The sequence below is a fragment of the Suricata suricatta genome, chromosome 13, assembly GCF_006229205.1.
Source record: "Suricata suricatta isolate VVHF042 chromosome 13, meerkat_22Aug2017_6uvM2_HiC, whole genome shotgun sequence".
NCBI lineage: Eukaryota > Metazoa > Chordata > Mammalia > Carnivora > Herpestidae > Suricata > Suricata suricatta.
In genome coordinates, this window is record NC_043712.1 from 86,707,689 (window position 1) to 86,728,133 (window position 20,445).

The 20,445-nt window shown below is 50.9% G+C and overlaps 1 protein-coding gene and 1 long non-coding RNA gene across 2 annotated transcripts in view; one reads left to right on the forward strand and one right to left on the reverse strand.

Annotated features, from left to right (window-relative positions):
* Nucleotides 1–9,329: 9,329 nt before the first annotated feature.
* NFIL3 (nuclear factor, interleukin 3 regulated) lies at nt 9,330–11,312 on the forward strand. The gene has a single exon (XM_029920333.1). The coding sequence runs from the start codon at nt 9,634–9,636 to the stop codon at nt 11,023–11,025; it is 1,392 nt and encodes a 463-aa protein (XP_029776193.1). The 5' UTR covers nt 9,330–9,633; the 3' UTR covers nt 11,026–11,312.
* A 2,756-nt stretch (nt 11,313–14,068) lies between these two features.
* The window catches only part of LOC115276578, a 34,773-nt gene continuing 28,396 nt past the window's right edge, over nt 14,069–20,445 (reverse strand). Inside the window, exon 3 of the long non-coding RNA XR_003902005.1 lies at nt 14,069–14,531. This is a non-coding gene — a long non-coding RNA (uncharacterized LOC115276578). The remainder of the gene's footprint in view (nt 14,532–20,445) is intronic.

Sequence of the window (20,445 nt, forward strand, 5' to 3'; positions counted from 1 at the left end):
GGGCCGGGCGGGCGCGGCGCGGGGAGCCGGCGGCCGGGCAGCTCTGGCGGCCTGCCTCCTGCCTTTCCCCCGGCGAGCTTCCGAGCGCCGCGGACACCTTTGTTCCTGGAGCTTCGTTGTCCTTTGGAGCCGGAGCCAAGAGCTTCTGGATTCGTGCAGTGAGAAGGACGGAGAAAACCTCCAAATGTCAAGAGACCACAGGCTCTGGGGGTGGGGGCGCTCCAGCTTGGATGGTGGCGGTGGAAAGGAGCGCCCCAGCCTGACTGTGGCTGGTCGAGTGAGTGAGTGAGTGAGTGTGTGTGTGTGTGTGTGTGTGTGTGTGTGTGTGTGTTTGAACCTTTACTTCTTGCGGTCAAAGGCTAGAGAAGAAAGAACTTGAATCCCCCGAGTTCAAAATAAAACAGAAATCAAAACGCCCACGTAGACGCCGCTGTCCTACTGTAAGACTACAGTACTTTGGTCCCAGCACAGAGACTTCTGAGGCTTGCAGGGAAGCCGGGGCAACATCACAGGTGTTCGGGCAGGCTGCTCTCTTGAAAAGTTTCTGCTGTGGGGTCACATCCTAGTCACAGCCCCTAGTCAGTTTCTCTCCTGAGCTCCAAGGCCACTGTCAGGAGGTAAGGACCAGCTTTGGCAAAGCCCCACCTGCAGGCCCAGAAGAGCCGGGTCCCTCAGCCCCCAGCCTGTGATTTTGGGAGCTGCTGGGATCTCCTTGGTGTCCTGGGTAAACGGAGGGAACACGACCTGTCCAGCTGGGTACTGGTGAGGACTCAGCTCCCTTCCGTGTAGTTGACCAGAAACCAGATTGTTTCGGTTTAATAAAGGTGTTCACCTTGGCTTTTTGTCTGCCCGAATCTCTGCCCAGTAATAGTGAGGACTGAAGTTTGAGCTAAGCCCATAATTGAAGATCCTTCTCGGAATACGTTTTTGTTCTAACAATGTTTTTTCCGCCTTCAAAACTGCACCAGTGCGCTCAGTGGTGGTTTAAGTTTGAAGGGAATTCTTGACAGTATTGCAGTCACCCAAGTCATTGGGTTAATATTTTGGGGAAGTGTTGGAAGGAACACAGAGGTGAGATGGGGGGGGGGCAGGAATGATGTAAAAGCGCCGCACAGCGTGGCTTTTTCCAGTTCCCTTGACCCTCTGTGACGGTTTTCCTTGGCCTGGACCGTCCACTGCTGAACGTCTGTGGTCTGAGACCAGCCAAGGCTGGTTGGACCCCACAGAGGAGACGTTGGGAAGGGCCGTGTGCAGCCTGGGTGGTTGAGAACGAAGGCCAGCCCTTTTGGTTAACACAGAAGCCTCGTCTGAGCCACACAGGGCGGGTCACGAGAGGCCAGAAACACCTGGAGTCTTCATCCTCCTTGTGGCTGTGATGCCCCTCGTTCTCCAGAAGTGAAGTTAGGAGCGGGTCCTTCTGGACCCTCACCGGCACGTGGCTGGCCCCTGTGCTCTGTTCCCCCGGCATCCCCATTTGATGGGTGAGGGAGCAGAGGCACAGAGCCCAGACCGCCAGCCTGCACACGGGCTTGTCTCCCCCTCCCCGGAGCCAGAGTGCAAGCTCACTGTAGTTTTTGAAACAATTTCCTTTTCTGTGTTAAAGGCTTATCTTTGCGAAGGGGCAATTCTAACATCGGTGTGATGCAACAGCCTGAAAATTAAAAACCCTTTGTTAGAGCGCTTTCCCGTGTTGAGCAACCGCCTGACTCACCCGCCCAGTGGCTATTTCTCGTTGACCTTGCCTTGGTCCGCAGTCAGTTCCGAGACGTGAATGTGATCGGGGCATGGGATGGAAAAGGTGTGGTCACATCGCCCGGCTTTATTTTTACCAGTGCTAACATCACACATACTTCATTATTTCCATTGTAATCCAGATGGCGGTGATGGTGTGAGGCGTTGTTTATTTTTAATTTGTATTGAGGGACCGAGTGCAGCTTGGGATTCGGTTCAAAATAGGACAGAAACAGTGTAATTGAAGTTTCCTTTAATATGCGTTTCTGGGTTTTGTAAGGCATGCCAGTGTTTCACAGCATTAACGCATTGTTTGATATCCTGTTGTTTTCCTAAATTATATTTGAGTTGATTTTCATCCAGATCGGACTTGTGGAGAATGTCGAAAGACGTTGACCTTTGATCACAGACATTACATAAGAGCTTTTCAGTTTCAAAATGAATCTGTATTACTACTACCCCCAATGACCTCTCCAATTTCTTTGCAAATACTTTTCCTGTAGTTTCAAAAAAAAATACTGTTTCAAAAAAAGTACTGTTTTTCATACGGTTTTAATTAGAGAACTTGAGCTTGTTTTTATGATAAGAGAGTTTGGTAGGGATTTTCTAGATGCCATTCATAACAATCTGTGTTTTGAGGACTCTTTCTTTGGAATCAGAATGATTTTTGTATTATAAGGCTCTTAGTTATCAGAGCACGGTGTCTTTTATCAATTAACACTTAAAAAGGATCAGAAACTGCAATTAAATAGCCTCCAAGTAAACACTAAAACACTTAAAAAGAATCTGTCCTATTCATAAGGCACAGAGTAAAGTAAATGGCATTTGTAACCATCTTGATCACTGGCAAAGAAAGTGAAATTAAATAGAAGAAATTGAAAAGTCAAGCCGAGGAGAACTGGAATGGCACTTCAGTGTAATTACAGACATTCGAGAACTTTCTCTGCCATCATTATGCGCCCCACACGTGCCCGTGGCAGAATTTCCTGTAAGGGGTGACCAGGATGATTGCCTGTGTCCCTCACTTCAGATTGCTTGTCAGACCTGTCAGTTATCTTTGGAAATATCAAGGAAACTAATGTCCCCATTTGGAAGTGATGCAGCTTTTAAGAAATGCCCCACCCTTCCCGCTACCCCCCACCCCAGGTTCCTCTCCCTCTTCAGTGAGAGCCTGTGGTCTTTATTTCCCGGGTCTTTGGTTGTTTGTACGTGTTAGCATCTCTGCACACCGTCTGCAGAGGATTTTTATGGTGCGCTGTTACAAACACCGTCTTCTTTCCTAAGAGCGTCAAGCTGTACTATTTTATATTTCAGTTCTGCTATCACAACATGCACGGTTGTCCTATTTATTATGATTAAATCTAATTTTTCAGTCGTCCTTTGTTGAGGATAAGAGAGCAAGCAAGTTGAAATATTTTCGGGTATCGTAAGCTCCATCAGGTTTTGACACATCTATTTACAGACGCGCCTGAATAGAAAAAGTAGGTTAATTTGTTCCTGTGATAAGGCAGACTTTGGCAAAGTTTGAGAGTCGCTTTATGTGTGCGCCTGCATCCAGATCAAGTACACATTTCTCTCCAATGTCGGCTTAAAGTCTGTGTTACTAGGGACAGAATTATATTATTGAATGGGAGGCACTTCATTGGTAATTAGAGGGTTTAACATAGTTTCACTTAAAAGGCTTTGGGGCGCCCCGGGGGATCAGTCAGTTAAGCATCTGACTTCAGCTCAGGTCGTGATCTCACAGTTCATGAGTTCCAGCCCCGCGTCGGACTCTGTGCTGACAGCTCAGAGCCTGCAGCCTGCTTAGGAGTCTGTGTCTCCCCTTCTCTCTGCCCCTTCCCTGCTTTCTCTCTCTCTCAAAAATAAATAAACATTAAAAATAATTAAAAATAAATAAATAAATATGTTTTTAAAAAGTCTTTGGGGCGCCTGGCTGGCTCAGTCAGTAGAGCATGCTACTCTTGATCTCAGGGTCGCGAGTTTGAATCCCATGCTGGATATGGAGATTACTTTAAAAAAAAAAAAAAAGCCTTTGTTTTTCAGCCTGATTAGAAAATCCTCTTGCCAAGTTCATACCTCCTGAGTTTTTTTTAGCCCCCACTCCTCCCCGCCTCCCCCACGGGGATGGCATGTGTGTGTTCTTTTCCTGTTCCATCTCTGCTTTAAGTACTGGATTTTATTCTTACCCATGAAAAGGAGTAAAGCATTTTATTGAAACAGTCCTGTCGTGGGCTCTACCCGCCGCAAGAAATGTCGGTTCACGTTTTGGAAGTTTTAACAGTTTAAAGAGCCGTGAGTTTGTTATATTTACTTATTTATTCATTCATTTATTTATTATTTATTTTTCACTGAAATGGCACTTCTCTTAAAAACCAGCAGCTGTGTGCTTCGTGGAGAGACAGCTTCCAATTTAATATAAAATAATTTTTTCTTTAATGTTGTCTCCGCTACGCCCCTGAGGGCCTAGATGGCACCTCCAGAGAGGGGAGGAAAATGAGATAATTCTATAAAAAAGCTTCTGAAATATGGAGCTCCCTACCAAATAGCATTTCATCTTGTATTGAAATGTTCAAATCAAAAGGTGTGATGCAAGCAGTTTGCAGTACGACCCCCCCTTTAAAGAGACCGGTATCGACCACCTGTGTCGCCGTAGATTCTACTGGCTGAGCTACTGGTGAGATCTTGGATGGTCGGAACAGGATTTTCCTTCTTGTTCCATAAAGAGTTCGAATTCTCAACCATGAATTTCCTCCTTTTTTTTTTTTTAAGTTTATGTATTTATTTTGAGAGAGAGAAAGAGGGCGGGGGGGGGGGGTAGAGAGAATCTCAAGCAGGCTCTGCGAGGTCAGCAGGGCCCAGTGGGGGCTTCTCCCACCCACCGCGAGATCATGACCTGAGCTGAAATCCAGAGTCGGATGCTTAACCGACTGAGCCACCCGGGCGCCCCAGCCATGATTTTTCCGAGAGGTGCCCCGGGGCCAGGGAAGGAACAGGCCTGTCATTGTAAACATCAGTAACGATGTCAAGGAGGCATGAGGGGTAAGACTTCATGGTGTGAACTGATTATTCTCTTGGAGAATTCTTTGAACCAGACTTTAGCCTTAATTACAAATGACGCTAAGGTCATCTGACTTGAATAGATGTTCAATCTCTGCGTGTACGAAACGGAACTCCGGCTGGAGTGTGTCGTGTGTGACTAGACGCAGGGCGTCCGCGCCAGGGTGGGACGGGGCGCCCCCCGGAACGCGGGGTCCCCCGCTCGCCCGTGCCCCGTCCACGCGTGTCTGTCTCGAGCAGCAGGATTCCCTGCTGGGTGTGACGGAGCTGATCACGCCGGGCGGGTGACAGTCACTCAAAAAAGGAAATCGAGGCCCACACGGGTGGTCCGGAAGCCCGACGCAGAGGCGGAGTCGGGGTTCGTCGGTCCTAAGGGGAAGACTGGAGTTGGAGATCAGGCGTTCGTGGAGCGTGCGTGCCGAGGCGCTGGAAGGCCCGCCAACCACCTTGGGCTTCACCCGGGGACGTGCAGAGAGTCTAGGCCCACCTCTGCCCTCAGTGCTGTGTGATCCCGGGAGAGCCCCTCGGTCTCTCTGTGTTCTAACTGCACACCTCCCTTCCGAGTTGAAAACGGACACGCCCTGGTTTGGTACACAGAAAAATCACAGGCGAGAACGGCCCTCGCTATAATTTTCCTTTCTCTGTTTGAGCAGAGAGGAGGGCCAGGAGACTCACATTTTCGCAGAGATGAGAGTTTAGAAGATTTTCTCCATTCTTTCAGTCCCCTCGGGATATAAAACAACTCCAGAGAAGCTGAGGAAAGTTCCAGGTGGTGCCTTTGTTGTGAAGGAAGTTCTGGCAGCATCTGATCGTGCCTTTCTGCCCCCCAAGTCACTGAGCACATGGGTGTGTATTACTCAGAAATGGGAGTGACCCAGGAAGGGCCCGTAGGCAGGGGCACAGAGTGACCGCCGCAAGCATGGGAGAGGGCACCGGCCTAGCTGTGGGACGCTGGGCAAGTCACGTCACTTCTCTGAGCCGTCGCTTTCTCTTCCGAAAACGGTCCCTGCGCGGGTAACAGAAGTCCGCGAGGCCAGGCTCACAGTGCCGAGTAGTAACTCTCAGTAAGCGGCACCTGTCACGAACGTGTGGTGTCGCCAGCCTACGGAGAAGAAAGCCACGCGGCCAGACCTGGTGTGTGGGGCGCCCAGCCCCCGCGGTGGTGGCAACCCTTGCGCACGCCCCCCGCCTACCGGCGCCTTCGGGGGGCCGGGGCTCCTTGAGGAGCTTGAGGTTTTGCTTGTCACCCCCTCTTTGCCCCCAGTCTGGCTCCATGCCCGGTCCACACAGTCAGTGCTCACGTGTGCTAAAAAAAAATCAATGACTAAGAGAAGCTCTCTGAATAAGTAAGAAGTCTTTTCTTAGGATTTACGTAATCATCTTCAGTGAAAAATAAAACATTTAGTTACAAAACTGTCTTAGAGAAGGCAAATGAGTCAATCAAATATGGGGCACCTCTGTGTTCAGCTTTGCTGGGATACAAAGGTATTACTTTGCACCCTGAAAACATTTGCAGAGGATTTGGACACATAAAAACAAACCCATACAAAAGTGTGGTGCCCAACATCAGCACCTCTCTCTGCATTATCTCACACTTATTAAACTTTTTTTAAATATTTATTTATTTTTGACAGACAGAGTACAAGTGGGGGAGGGGCAGAGAGAGGGGGAGACACAGAATCTGAAGCAGGCTCCATCCAGGCTCCGAGCTGGCAGCACAGAGACTGACACGGGGCTGAAACCCACAGACCACGAGATCGTGACCTGAGCTGAAGTCGGACACTTAACCCACTGAGCCCCCCAGGCGCCCCTGCATTCTCACACTTACAATAAACTCTTTCCAACACTGCACGGCTGTTTGATAAGAAATGTCGCAGAAGGTGCTCTTAGGTAGGAGGTGGTCATTTGACAATGGAGTCAGACAGTTAATATTTGCAGATGAGGGAAGATGCCTAGATCCTTGTACAATTGAAATAGGAAGAAGATTAGCCAAAAAGAAGTGACCTTTCTGGGGGTGTTGACTGTGCTGGCGCAGTTGTAGAGATGACAGAGTGGACGTCCAGCACAGGGACGGCGAGGGGCGAGGGGCTGAAGAGCGGTCTCGGCGAGGATGGGATGCTCTTGTTAAACGGAAGGGGGACAGTGTTCCCTGCGCAGTGAGGGGTGCCCGCCCCGCTCCCCAGACTCCTCGCCTGTGCAGCCTTTGGACCAGGAGGCTGAAAAAGTCCCAGCCCACTGGATGATTGGAAATGATGGAATAAGGAAAAGTTTAGGAAGAGAAAGACAGAGAGATGGGGCATTTCAAAGCCCTCGCTGTGAAACTCGTCGGGGGCAAATGTGAAAGGAAGGTGACTTTTTTTTTTTAAAGCAAGGGACACATTTTAAATGCATGGGAAAGGGTTGCCTGGGTGGCTCAGTTGTTTAAAAATCTGACTTCGGCTCAGATTGTGATCTCACGGTCCGTTGAGTTGAAGCCCCGTGTCAGGCTCTGTGCTGACAGCTCGGGCCTGGAGCTGCTTCAGATTCTCTCTCTGTCTCTCTCCGGTTTGTGCCCTGTCTCTGTCTCTGTCTCAATAATAAATAAGAGACATTAAAATTTTTTCTTTAATGCATGTAGACAGTCCCCAGTGGAGAAAAAACATCCTTGAAAGGAACGAGATGACGACTCAAAAATAAACCAGCAGGACCTGAGGGTCCCGTGCAGATCTGAAGGGCGCCCCTTGAAGATCGGTGCGCTCGTCCGCTCTGCTGGCATCCTGACTCTTTGCCTCCACACTTGGTGGAGGCCGAACCGAGCAGGGTCACCCCTCCTGGCAGGGAGGAGCCCATCCCGTATGTGGAGGAAAAGTGGGTTTTCACATCCGAGGACGAAACCTGAGTGGATCCACAGAAAGGCGTGTTGTTGTGCGAAGTGAGGACCAGACAAGACTCCCTTTCTGCACCACCCCTGCCTTGTGTGCACACTCCGTGCCCCTGCTCCCCATTAACGCCCCTTTATCAAAAACAAACAAAAACTTGGTATTATTAATCATGGGTTTCGCTAAATTGCAACCGACTGTTTACATGTTGGCTCAGCTTGATGGACAAAAAGCAAACCCACCCAGCATGGCAGTAACCTCCTCCTTTACGATCCTGAAATTATTACATCATTTCTTCTGTTCCGTCTGGAAAAGACACAAGAGGCTGGCAGGCTTTTCCAGCTGATAAAATTAAACTTCATCTCATTAGTCATTACAAAACTATGCACAAGAAAGAGAGGCTGACGTAAAACAAGACCAGTCAGGCTTTTTAATGTGGTGAGAGAGAGCGCCATGCAGATGGCCCCGATGAACGGTCCTGTCTCCACGTCTCCTTAATGAAAGTGTTACCTGCTGGGAAATTAGACAGAGAAGTCCCATCTAGAAACACAGCTAGATCCGGAAACCACCACGAAAAGACTGTCACTGGAACCTGATATGGGTTTATTACGTCATGCCGAGCCAAATTCAGATTATAAATATTTCATCAGTGGAAAAGGAAGCCAGCTGATGGTTCTATTTTTGAGGGTTTTTTTTTTATATTTTGTTTGAAACTCATTAGTAAAATGGAAAGAAATTCTTTCCATAATTATATTCTCTAAGTTTAAAATAATTTCAAGTTTCAAGAATGCGCTGTACTTTAAAAAAAAAATCCCTTTGAATAGTAACTGTTTATTTTAGTCCCAAACTACTGTCTAAATAAAATCTATTGTGGCAGACTTTTCAGGACCAAAAGTAAAAAAAGCTCTCAGGATGCGTCAGTCTGCAGTGGATGTCTGGTGACTCGGTGGGAAGGAACCGGAACAGAAGCGCGGCTCTGAGGGAGAGGTGGTCTTGTTGGGAGGGGTCTGTGTGCGGAGCTGCGGGGCCGCCGGGCGCGGAGAGCGGGGCCGTCGGCCCGGCACGGCTGTGCGGGACGGTCCAAACAACTTCCACACGGTCGTTTCGCGTAGCTTTTCTCTTCATTTTGATGGAAATAGAAATTCCGCATCCGCTCTGTTTTACTCTGTGCGATCGCACAGCTTGTGCACGGATCTGGGAAGGCTCCTTGGAGGAGGTGACCCGTCTGCCTTGTGGTGATGGAAACGTCATCTGAAGCTAATCAGGAGCACCGTTCGGACACTCAGCCCTCGAGGCATCTGTCCTCCCCTTCCTGTGACGCCCATCTCCTGTGCCCTGCCCCACAGCGCCCCGGAAACGGCCCTCCGTCTCTCCCTGGGCATACGTCTTGTTGCTCTCCGTCTTCCTGGGCTGCGTTGGCATCTGCCGACAGGGACTGTCCTGTACAACTCACTCATTTCCTTCTCCGGATGGCATGTTCTTTGATGGAAAGAACTGTGTCTTGTCTTTTTCTTTCTTTTTTAAAAATATTTACTTATTTTTGAGAGAGAGAGAGACAGAGCGTGAGGAGGGGAGGGGCAGAGAGAGGGGGAGACATAGAATCTGAAGCAGCTCCAGGCTCTAAACCGTCAGCACCGAGCCCCACGTGGGGCTCGAACCCATGACCGTGAGATCATGACCTGAGCCGGAGTCGGATGCTCAACTGACTGAGCCGCCCAGACGCCCCGGGAGAGATGGGCCTTGTTCAGACCCGTCGTCCCTGCATGTGACACGCTGTTCCTGGTGCATCATGGGCAGCAAACATTTCCCAAAGGGGTAACTTTTCCTCTGCTGTATTGCAGGTCAGCCAGGACCCCGGAGCCGGACCCCGGAGCCGGAGAGCTTTGTCCCGGACCGCAGACCCGAAGGAAACCCATTGATGGCTTTCCCACCGCCGTCGACAGATCACCGGTGAATCGCGGGGCAGCGCTGGGTCGTGATTTGGATGCAGCTGAGGAAAATGCAGACCATCAAGAAGGAGCAGGTGTCCCTGGACGCGGGCAGCGGCGGGGACAAGATGCCGGCGCTCGGGCCCGCCCTGGCCGACGTCTCGGAAGACCTGGCGGCCGGCGAGGAGCTGCTGCTGGGCGAGGGCGGCGTGGGCAAGGGCCGCTCGTCGGCCTGCCGGCGGAAGCGGGAGTTCATCCCCGACGACAAGAAGGACGCCATGTACTGGGAGAAGCGGCGGAAGAACAACGAGGCGGCCAAGCGGTCCCGGGAGAAGCGGCGGCTCAACGACCTGGTGCTGGAGAACAAGCTGATCGCGCTGGGCGAGGAGAACGCCACGCTCAAGGCCGAGCTGCTCTCCCTGAAGCTGAAGTTCGGGCTCATCAGCGCGGCGGCCTACGCGCAGGAGATCCAGAAGCTCAGTCACTCCACGGCCGTGTACTTTCAGGACTACCCGGCGTCCAAGCCCAGCGCCGGCCCCTTCGCGGACGAGCAGGAGCCCCCGCTGGTGACGAGCGGCTGCATCTCGGTCATCAAGCACTCCCCGCAGGCCTCGCTGTCCGACGCCTCCGAGGCGTCCCCGCGGGAGCCGCCGCAGGACGGGGCCGCGCGGGCTGGCTGCGGCAGCCCCGACCGCAAGTTCCAGGCCATCAAGCAGGAGCCGGTGGAGCTGGAGGGCTATGCCAGGGAGGCGGGTGACGAGCGGGGCGCCTTCCGGACCTCCGTGTACCAGAACCTCCTGGGGACCGCCTTCCCCGGCTACTCCCACTCCCCGCCGCTGCTGCAGGCCGCCCGGTCCTCCAGCAACTCCCCCAGGACCTCGGAGACGGACGACGGCGCGGTGGGGAAGTCCTCGGACGGCGAAGATGAGCAGCAGGTCCCCAAGGGCCCCGTCCACTCCCCCGTGGAGCTGCGGCGCGCGCACGCCGCCGTGGTGAAAGTGCCGGAGGCGAACTCCGCGGCCCTGCCGCACAAGCTGCGCATCAAAGCCAAAGCCATGCAGATCAAAGTCGAAGCCTTCGATCAGGAGTTCGAGGCCACGCAGAAGCCGTCCTCGCCCGTGGACGTGGCGCCCAGGAGGCATTTCGAACTGGAGAAGCACAGCGCCCCGAGCGCGGTGCACCCCCCCCTCCCCCCGTTCTCAGTGCAGGTGACGAACATCCAGGATTGGTCCCTCAAATCGGAACACTGGCACCAAAAAGAGCTGAATGGCAAAACTCAGAACGGCTTCAAAACGGGAGTTGTGGAAATGAAGGACGGTGGCTACCAAGTCTCGGACCCGGAGAACTTGTTCCTGAAGCAGGGGATGATCGCAAACTTGTCGGCAGAGGTGGTGTCACTGAAGAGACTCATAGCCACACACCAGATCTCCGCCTCGGACTCCGGGTAGAGCTCCGGGTGGCCGGAGCGCTTCATTCGCAGTCGTTGAGTCCGTTTTGTATCGGGCGGGATTTTCGCTGGACCCGTAATGTCATTCCACTGTCTGTGTTCACATGCTGTCCGCTGGGTCTCCTCCCGGGCACAGATGACCACGGAGACAAGATCTGTTGTCACTCTGCCTCGTGTATAGTCACGTCGTCTGTTGCAAAGGCTGTGCATATCGAACATTATTTTTGTTGTTCTGTTATAAAGCGTGTCGGTTACCAGGTTCAATAAAGGATTGGTGACAGAGACCGAGCTCCTGCTCCGTGGCACTTGATCTTACAGAGAAGAGAAAGTGATTTAGGTCACAAAAGTGGATATGAAAATACTCCGCGTTTTACCCACTCGAGGGAGTTTTCTCCCCTCACTTGGGGAAAACCGAAATGTGTGTTCAGTGTGTGATTTGTGTTTCTTCTAGTTTGGCCCAGGCTCTCCTACGTCTGGAAATGTTCCAAAGAGAGGGGAACAAGTAACAATGAACTTTTTTGCATTTGAGACCAATTTGCTAAATAACCCCCCATTATCTATTTTTCTTTAAGCTTACATTTTCTTGCTCTCTTTTTTCGTTTGTTTTTAAGTAGAAAAATCCAAGTTTTCTGGCATCAGCCTCACTTGGGTCATCTCCGTTTTGAGTGTGACACATCCATGCGGATGGTTGAGTCACTGACCCACTTTATTAAAGGTTCTTTTGAAAGAGTGCGTGAAGATTAAGGAGGAAGTCACTTTTATGTCCTTCTGAATCTTAACAGTTCTAGAGCAAAGCAGTCTAGGGAGTTGACTCGTGAAAATCCAGTTTTATTTAGTTGCCAGAATTCCAGGAACACATCAGTTATCTTATTTCGGAACGAATAGGCCGAGTATCCGCAATGACTTGGTATTTTTACAGTTTGCCAGGGAGGACTATAAATAGCAGGTTCTCCTGTAACTTAGGAGGCCTGACGAAAGCGTCATTCTGAGTAAATTGATGATAAGACCAGCACTGATTTGCCCAGGCTCCGCAGGTGCTTGTAGAAGGGAGTGTGGACCAGATGCCTGCTGCTGCGGGGTGGGACCGGCTGGCGGGGGCGTGGGGGGCTGGCAGGTGCCGGTCAAGCCCAGCTTTCCCCAGAGCTGCTGTCCTCAGGAAAGCCCTCTGCGGACCCCCTCTTTCCACACTGGCCGCCTTCCTGGTCTGCAGTGAGTGGAGGGGCCTGGGGCGTCGTGTGCGGAGTGGCTTAAGCCTCATTCTGCAGGGAGGGCCCGACTGCAGCCTCTGCGTTAGCCGTCCTTCGGCTGCCTGATTGTGTAAAAGCGGACTCCCTTACACTCTCAACCCACCCAGCCACCCAGGCGCCCCGCCTTGTACTCTTGACAGTGGCCCTGTGGAGGCCCCGGGAGGGGGGGGGGGTCTCAGTCGATTGAGTGGCCAACTTTGGCTCAGGTCAGGATCTCGTGGTTCGTGAGTTCCAGCCCCGCGTCAGGCTCTGTGCTGACAGCTCAGAGCCTGGAGCTGCTTCCGAATCTGTGTCTCCCTCTCTCTCTGCCCCTCCCCCGCTCATGCTCTGTCTGTCTCTCAAAAATAAACAATAAAAAAAAAGTGGCCCTTTGAAGTATAGGCAGAGCTAGTCATGCACATACATGCCGTCCACGCTGTCCTTTCGGCCACAGTGACCGGTTTTCTCTCTGAAATGTCCTGACTCGTAGAGGAATGTGGTTGCTTAGAGGTCTCAGCCCTCGGCCTTCTCTCTGCATGTTTTACCAGTGATTGGGTGAGGCCCAGGGGCGAGCCCCTCTCCTCTCCAAAGTTCCAGAGCACACGAGAGCACTACAATATTATGTGGCTCTCTGGATCCCAAAGCAGTTGACAGCCTGGAGTGAGAGAAATGAGTCTAACACGGATTACAATAGGAATACACGGTACGTCAGATTCCTGTGTTAAAGGAAACACAGACAGTGCCGTCCACGTCCGCAGCTGGGGGGAAAGCGACGCGGTAGGCGGGAAGCTTAGTTCCCTCACGCTGACCGAGGCGGCTCCCAGCGGAAGCTGGGCGGTGTCCTTACAAACAGTGGCGAAGCGTGAAGACAGCACCCTTCACACCCGGGCAGGCATGGGCTAGAGTAGATGCTCCAAAGCGACTAGTGGACGCGGCCGAGCTCACGGCCACAGAGTAGGAGAAGATACTAAGAAACCTTGAGAAACTGCCCTGAAAAGAGGTGACATCTGTACTGTGTGGTGCAGGGGGAGGGGAGGCTAAGGACAAGCAGATGATAGCAAGAAAGGTAAATCTGGCAGCACCCGGCTGGCTCAGTCCGAGGGGCGTGTGACTCTTGATCTCCAGGTCCTGAGTGTGAGCCCCGTGATGGGGGTAGAGTTTACTTACATAAATAAACTGAAAAAAATACATATTTAAAAAGGAAAGGTAAACCTGAGTCATTTTAAGGAGGGAGTAGGCATTGCTCACAGCAGCACAGAAGCAAAGGGGCCTCCCTGAGGCCCTCACGCCTTCCGTGTTAATGGCTCATATCCGTTGTCATGGAGAGTATTTGGATTTGGACACACTTGGATGACTTCTGTCATTTTGCTGTACAATTTCAAGTATCTAAGGTATGGCTAGGATGATGTCTGGAATGTTAAAGAATGGCAGGGCGCTCAGTGAGTGAAGCGTCCGACTTCAGCTCAGGTCATGATCTCACAGTCCCTGAGTTCAAGCCCTGCATCGGGCTCTGTGCTGACAGCCCGGAGCCTGGAGCTGCTTCCGATTCTGTGTCTCCCTCTCTCTGCCCCTCCCCCACTCACATTCTGTCTTTCTCAAAAATAAACATTTAAAGAAATTAAGAAGAAAGAATGGAAGGAACAAGCAATTCCACACTCACTAGGAACCCAAGAAACTCGTGTTTCTTTTCCACATTTGCACTTTGACACTTCCCGTTTCATGGTGTGTAGGGGAATGCTCCCGCCTCTCCTCCCCACTCCCAAAGTTCTAAAAAAATGATACAAAATGCTTGTATACCAAATAAATCTTTAACGGTTCTCCAAAAGCAAGAATCAGAAGGCTTGGAACATTAAAATTCCTATCAGTTCCCAGAAAGATGGCTATCAGGTAGGGCTTGATCAGGAGGGAGCTATGGGAGGGAGGCTGCTGACCAGCCGTGGGCAGTGTGGTCCTGCCGAAGGATGGGGAAGGGCAGGGGGAGGTGAGGATTTGAGGGAAGCCAGGAGGGATCTGGGAGGGACGCAGGGCCGGTCTGTGGAGGCGGCAGAGGCCGTGGGGGCAGCAGACCTGGACGCGTCCGAGCATTCAGGAACGCAGCTGGACCCGCCGCCCTCTCCGGTGAGCACGGGCTGTGTGTGCTCTGGGCTCTGCACAAGGCCCCTTACAGAAGCTAGACCTTGGGGAGCTCTTCCTACGTCCATGATGGAAGCGCAGAGGGGCCGTTCGGTATTAGTCAGCGTTCTCCAGAGAAGCAGAAGCAACAGGATATGAGGGTATCTATCTGTAAAGATAAGCGGAGGGAGACTGAGATTTATCATGAGTAAGTGCCTCAGGCAGTTATGGGGGCTGAGGAGTCCCACGGTCTGCTGTCTGCCAGAGGGAGGCCCAGACAAGTCGGGCCAGCTGTCTGACTCAGTCCGAGTCTGAAGCCTGGAGAGCCAGGTGTAGACCCCGATGAGACGTGGGGTCCCACTCAGGCAGTCAGGCAGAGGGGAATCCTCCCTTCCGCCACCTTTTTGTTCTGTTCACGCCCTCACCGGATTGGATGAGGCCCACCACAGGGGGGGCATCGCTTCTCTCAGTCCTCTGATTCAAATGTTAATGGTGTCCAGAACCGTCCTCACAGACATACCCAGATCATGTTCCCCCTGAAACCCCGTGGCCCGTCAAGCTGACAGAAAATTCGCCATCACAGCTGCCCAAGCTCACCAAGCCAGCAGGGGGGAGGTGGCGACGTGGTGTCAGGGGACACAGCGGACACCTGCCCTAACTAGCAGCGCCTTGCAAGGCAGAACTCAGAACGGAAGGCGAAAGTGGAGGCTCCTCAAAGAACTATCCGTCGAACTCCCCTGTGACCCAGCAATAGCACTGGCTGGGATCTACCCAGGGGACACAGGAGTGCTGATGCACAGGGGCACACGTACCCCAATGTTCACAGCAGCACTGTCATGAATCGCCAAATCATGGAAAGAGCCTAAATGTCCATCACCTGATGATCAAGAAGATGTGGTATATTCACCATGGAGTATTACATGGCAGTGAGGAAGAATGACATATGGCCATTTGTAGGAAAGAGGATGGACCTTGAGGGTGTCATGCTGAGTGAAACAAGTCAGGCAGAGAAGGACAGATACCATATGTTTGCACTCGTGTGTGGATCAGGAGAAACTTAACAGAGGACCGTAGGGGAAGACTAGGGAAAAAAATAGTGAAGGAGACGGAGGGAGGCAAACTGTAAGAGACTCTTAAAAACTGAGAACAAACTGAGGGCTGATGGGGGAGGGGAGAAGGGAAGGGGGTGATGGGCAGGGAGGAGGGCCCTTGGGGGATGAGCACTGGGTGTTCTATGGAAACCAACTTGACAATAAACTATATTTTAAAAAGAAAAGGGAGGAGGGAAGGGGGAAGCACAGTATTTTGTCCCCTTGCTTTGGGCCTGATTGCCTCGTGTCTCCCATTGGTCTTTTCGTGTTTGTTCTCTCCTGCCCGTTGTCACACCCACTGCCTCCGAGGGACCACCCCAACCCTACGTGGAATCGCGCCCTCGACAGACCCTCTTGTCAGTAAGTACTAAAGGCCGACCTCCCTTGCCTGGCACGGAAGTCCCTCATCATTTTAGCTGCTACCGGTTTTCGCAGACTTCCCTCCTTTCTTCACCTGGGAACCAAACCAGGGGCTGCAAGCTGAAGGGAGTGTGGTGTTCCTTTAACAGAGACTAGCCACGCACTGCGCGTGCACGTGTGACCGTGGCTCTGCAAACATTTACCCTCACGTATGTTTCTGTTCAGTGTAGATGTGTCTTCCTGTAGGACACAAAGTTAACTTTGTACCGCTGATGGCGGCTCTTTCCGCTGGAGCCCCGGGGTCCCAGGAGGAAATTCCAGGGATCCATGGGAGCCAGGGAAGGGGAAGAGGCGCTGGTGGCAATTAGCGCCCTGCCCCCCGTCCTCTTGGTTTTGGGCTTTTCTGCCCCTTCACTCTGTGCAGACCTTCTTCCCCAAACCTGCGTGCTCTTCTTCCTGTGACTTTCTCTAGCACGAACCTGCCCGGCCTCAAGCACATGACGGCTTGTGCTATTTTGTCTTTTCTCCAGCTGAAACTGGGCCACTATTCAAATAGCATTATGCAAAGTAAGTTCTGATACAAGAACATTAGAACGAAGTTCTCAAGACAGCCGTTCCATAGCTTAGAGTGTATCTGTTCTGTATTTACGGGTGACCCTTGACCTTTTGATCCAAAAGTTGGCATTCATGGTGTAAAACACATGCACTCTTAGAAGCCGATTACATCTCAGTTAAAAAAAATGTTTTGTTTTGAAAAATAAAGATAAAAATGTGTTCTCTGAAATTGTACCCCTTAAGGACATCTAAGAATAAGCTGAGTAATCCAACTAGGCTCTGAATGCGAAGCAAAACGGTCTTAGTTTTCTTAGACCAGAGAGTTGCAACTTTTGTTAGTTTATCCCACAGTTACTAGTTTTTAAAAAAATGAGTCCTTCCATCCATCTATCTTTCTATCCACTCATCAGTGCAGAGGAAGAGAGAGAGAATGCATGTACTAAAGTCATGTAAAACATTTGGGGCGCCTGGGTGGCTCAGTCAGTTGAGTGTCCGACTTCGGCTGAGGTCATGATCTCATGATTAGATCAGTGGGTTCGAGCCCCGCGTTGGGCTCTGTGCTGACAGCTCAGAGCCTGGAGTCTGCTTCAGATTCTGTGTCTCCCTCTCTCTCTGACCCTCCCCTGCTCATGCTGTCTCTCTCTCTCTCTCTCAAAAATAAATAAAAATCATAAAAAAATTTTTTTAATTAACAAAGAACATTAAATATTAGTAAAGGTTAATATATCTCATTTTTGGACAAATAAATACCACAAGAATCTCCACGGTTGTCCTCACATTGCAGAGGATAATACTGTAAAAATCCTGGGCATTATGACCCCACTTACACTGCAGCTCTGTGTGAGGGGCTCAGAGGCTGAGGGGTAATAGCTCTTTGTACATTCGATGAACTAACTGGGAGTGTTTTTTTTTTAAGTTTATTTATTTTTGACCAAAAGTAGGGGGAGGGCAGAGAGAGACAGAGACAGAGACAGAGACAGAGACAGAGAATTCCAGGCAGGCTCCGCATTGCCAGCACAAAGCCAATGTGGGGCTTGAACCCATGGAGTGTGAGATCATGACCTGAGCCGAAGCCAAGAGTCAGGCTTAACTGACTGAGCCACCCAAGCTCCCCAGAAATCTCTTCTTTAAATTTTTTGAAAGGTGTATTTTAGGACCTCAACTCAAAGCTCTTAGGAGTTCCTGAATTTTAAGATATCTCAACATCCGTATTTATTCTTCCCCCTATTTCTTTTCTCGAGCCAGGATTTTAGTAGGTGATAGAGCATTATTGATATTTTCCTAAGGTGTCTAAAGACAAGGGGTGCCTGGCTGGCTCAGTCGGTTAAGCACCTGACTTCAGCTCAGGTCATGATCTCGCAGTTTGTGAGTTCAGCCCCGCGTCGGGCTCTGTGCTGACAGCTCAGAGCCTGGAGCCTGCCTCTGATTCTATGTCTCCCCCTCTCTCAGTGCCCCTCCCCTGCTCATGCTCTGTTTTTCTCTGTCTCAATAATAAATAAAAACATTAAAAAAAAAAGTAAAGACTTGCCTTCCAGGAAAGCGGGCAGGAGGGCAGCGGGGCCGCCTTCCAGTGGTTCTAGAAAGCCGCACCCCCCGCAAAGCCCAACGACACAGGCACTGCAGGGAGCTGAACCCGCCAGGCCGTGCGCATGTTCCGGGAGTCAGACACCCCCTCACGGACTCTAGGACCCCCTCCTAAAAGTGGTAAAGTCCTCTAAGGGCTGGTGTTCAAAGAGGCCTTGGGGGAACGATCGCCTGCTAACGTTTTGTGGGGAACATCTCTGGGTCAGCCTTTTAAGGGGTGCCATCTGGCCGCTGCACTTGGAGCTTCTGTAAAATTGCTGCTGACCCCCGAGTCATTCCATTTTGCTATTTTCTGCCTTAGGTTCCGGCAGCCTGTCCAATAGTTTTAAGGTAATTTTAAGATTCACCAATTGCTACTGTTCACTATGTTTTGGGCTTCCAATGGAATAAAAATGTTACTTTAAAAAATCTAAAAAAAAAAAACTTTTTTAATGTTTATTTTTCAGAGAGAGAGGGAGACTGAGCATGAGCAGGGGAAGGGCAGAGAGAGGAGACACAGAATCCAAAGCAGGCTCCAGGCTCTGAGCTGTCAGCACAGAGCCCGATGGGGGGCTCGGACCCATGACCCATGAGATCATGACCTGAGTTGAAGTCAGGCGCTTAACCAACTGAGCCACCTGGATGTCCCCTAAAAATATTATTTTAAAAGGGCCATTTCTGAACTTCTTATCTCCTTTTACGAATGTTTCCTAATGAATCCTCGTTAAGCCATTAAGGTAAGTATGACAATTTATTATTATGTATTTGTTTTTCTATAAAATGAGAACAGCTTGTCTGTAATGGTCACAGAAGCTTCCAGAACATCTGCTTTGAAGTTAACTTCCAAAGGTTTCTCGTGGCACAATCTGTTCTCCGCGTACAGGACTCAATCATTTCTCAAGTCCCTGAGAAGCAGTGGCAGCAAACCAACTACTGCTGGTTTGATTTACGCTATTTTTAAGCCACTTTATTTTTGGCAGAGACCTTCTGTTTCCTCACACATCCTACTCAGAACACTCCCCCAGGATTCCATTTCTATACTGGGCCTAAAGGTTAAGTCAGGAAGAGATACACGGAGTAAATCCGAAGACTGCAGATATGAAAACACAGGAACTGTGAATGTCCGTGGCGTCTTGAGTTGTGAGTCTTTGAGGTGTTTCTGCGATCTGAGGACTCCGGAGATGCGTCCCAGGACCGGAAAGCGACGCTGGCGTGATCCCGCACAGCCCATAGGACGTACACCTGCCGAGCCTCTGTTGTGGGATTAGCGGCGGGACCATCTCCCTTGCCACCGATGTTACCGGTTTTCCGGTTAACTTTATAAAATACAAACGCGATCCAAGCCAGTCGTCTGGTTTCTTGCCAGGGAGACAGACCCAGCTTTGCTAGGCAAGGTGTGGTTCTCCGCAGGGAGAGCCTGCCACGTGAGCTTCCAGAAACACCGAACCTCAGGCTCCGCCCTGAAGTAGAACCAGCATTCCAGCGGGATCCCTAGGTGACCCACCTCTCCTCTCTGACGTTTGGGAGGTGTGATCTACAGGAGGGTCTTCAAAACTCTGTCTTGGTGAAATTCGTGGAAAATGGTGAGTATAGTGAGTTTTTCATGAAGCTAACTACATGTTTGTTTTTCGTACAAAGTTAGGCCTCTCCTACATTCTTAGTGGCATTCCTTGTATAAAATGATGTTGGGGGGCCCCTGGGGGGCTCAGTCGGCTGAGCGTCCGACTTCGGCTCAGGTCATGATCTCACGGCTCATGAGTTCGAGCCCCGCGTCGGGCTCTGTGCTGACAGCTCGGAGCCTGGAGCTGCTTCGGAGTCTGTGTCTCCCTCTCTGCCCCTCCCCTGCTCACACACACTCTCTCAGAAATAAATAATAAACATAAAAAAATTTTTTAAAGGTTAGCACCCACCCTAATGACCTCACGTTAACTCTCTTACCTCAGTAAGACCCGCCTCCTTTCCGAGGTACAGGGGCTTCGGTTCCACACGCACACTGTGGAAGGACACAACCCAGCGACTGATGTAACTTAGCAGGGTAAGTATTTGGTAGAGTTTTTATGAAGCAAAAGTCCCTCCTACATGGTTTATCCACTCCACAGATGCAGCCAACCGTGAGGGTTTCCAGTGCTTTCCGACAGTTGGTGACTTCAGAAATGCAGGCACCATTAAATTAACAATGGTGAACCAAATCACATCAGCCCCGGTAATCGGGAATGGACTCCAGTGTGACTCAGAGAGAAAAGAGGGTCTAGTAGTTTTCAAGTTATACAAATATAAAAGGAACATAGTACAGAAGTAGAGAAAGAACATTTTCCCGGCGGATCCCAGTTCACACCGGCCAGTGTGAAGCAGTTCAGTCGTTTGTATTTTTCCATGTTAAAAATGCCTGTGGGGGCGCCTGCGCGGCTCAGTCAGTCAAGCGCCCAACTCTTGAATTCAGCCCAGGTCATGGTCTTGCCGTTGGTGGGATTGAGCCCCACGTTGGGCTCTGTGCTGACAATGTGGAGCCTGGTT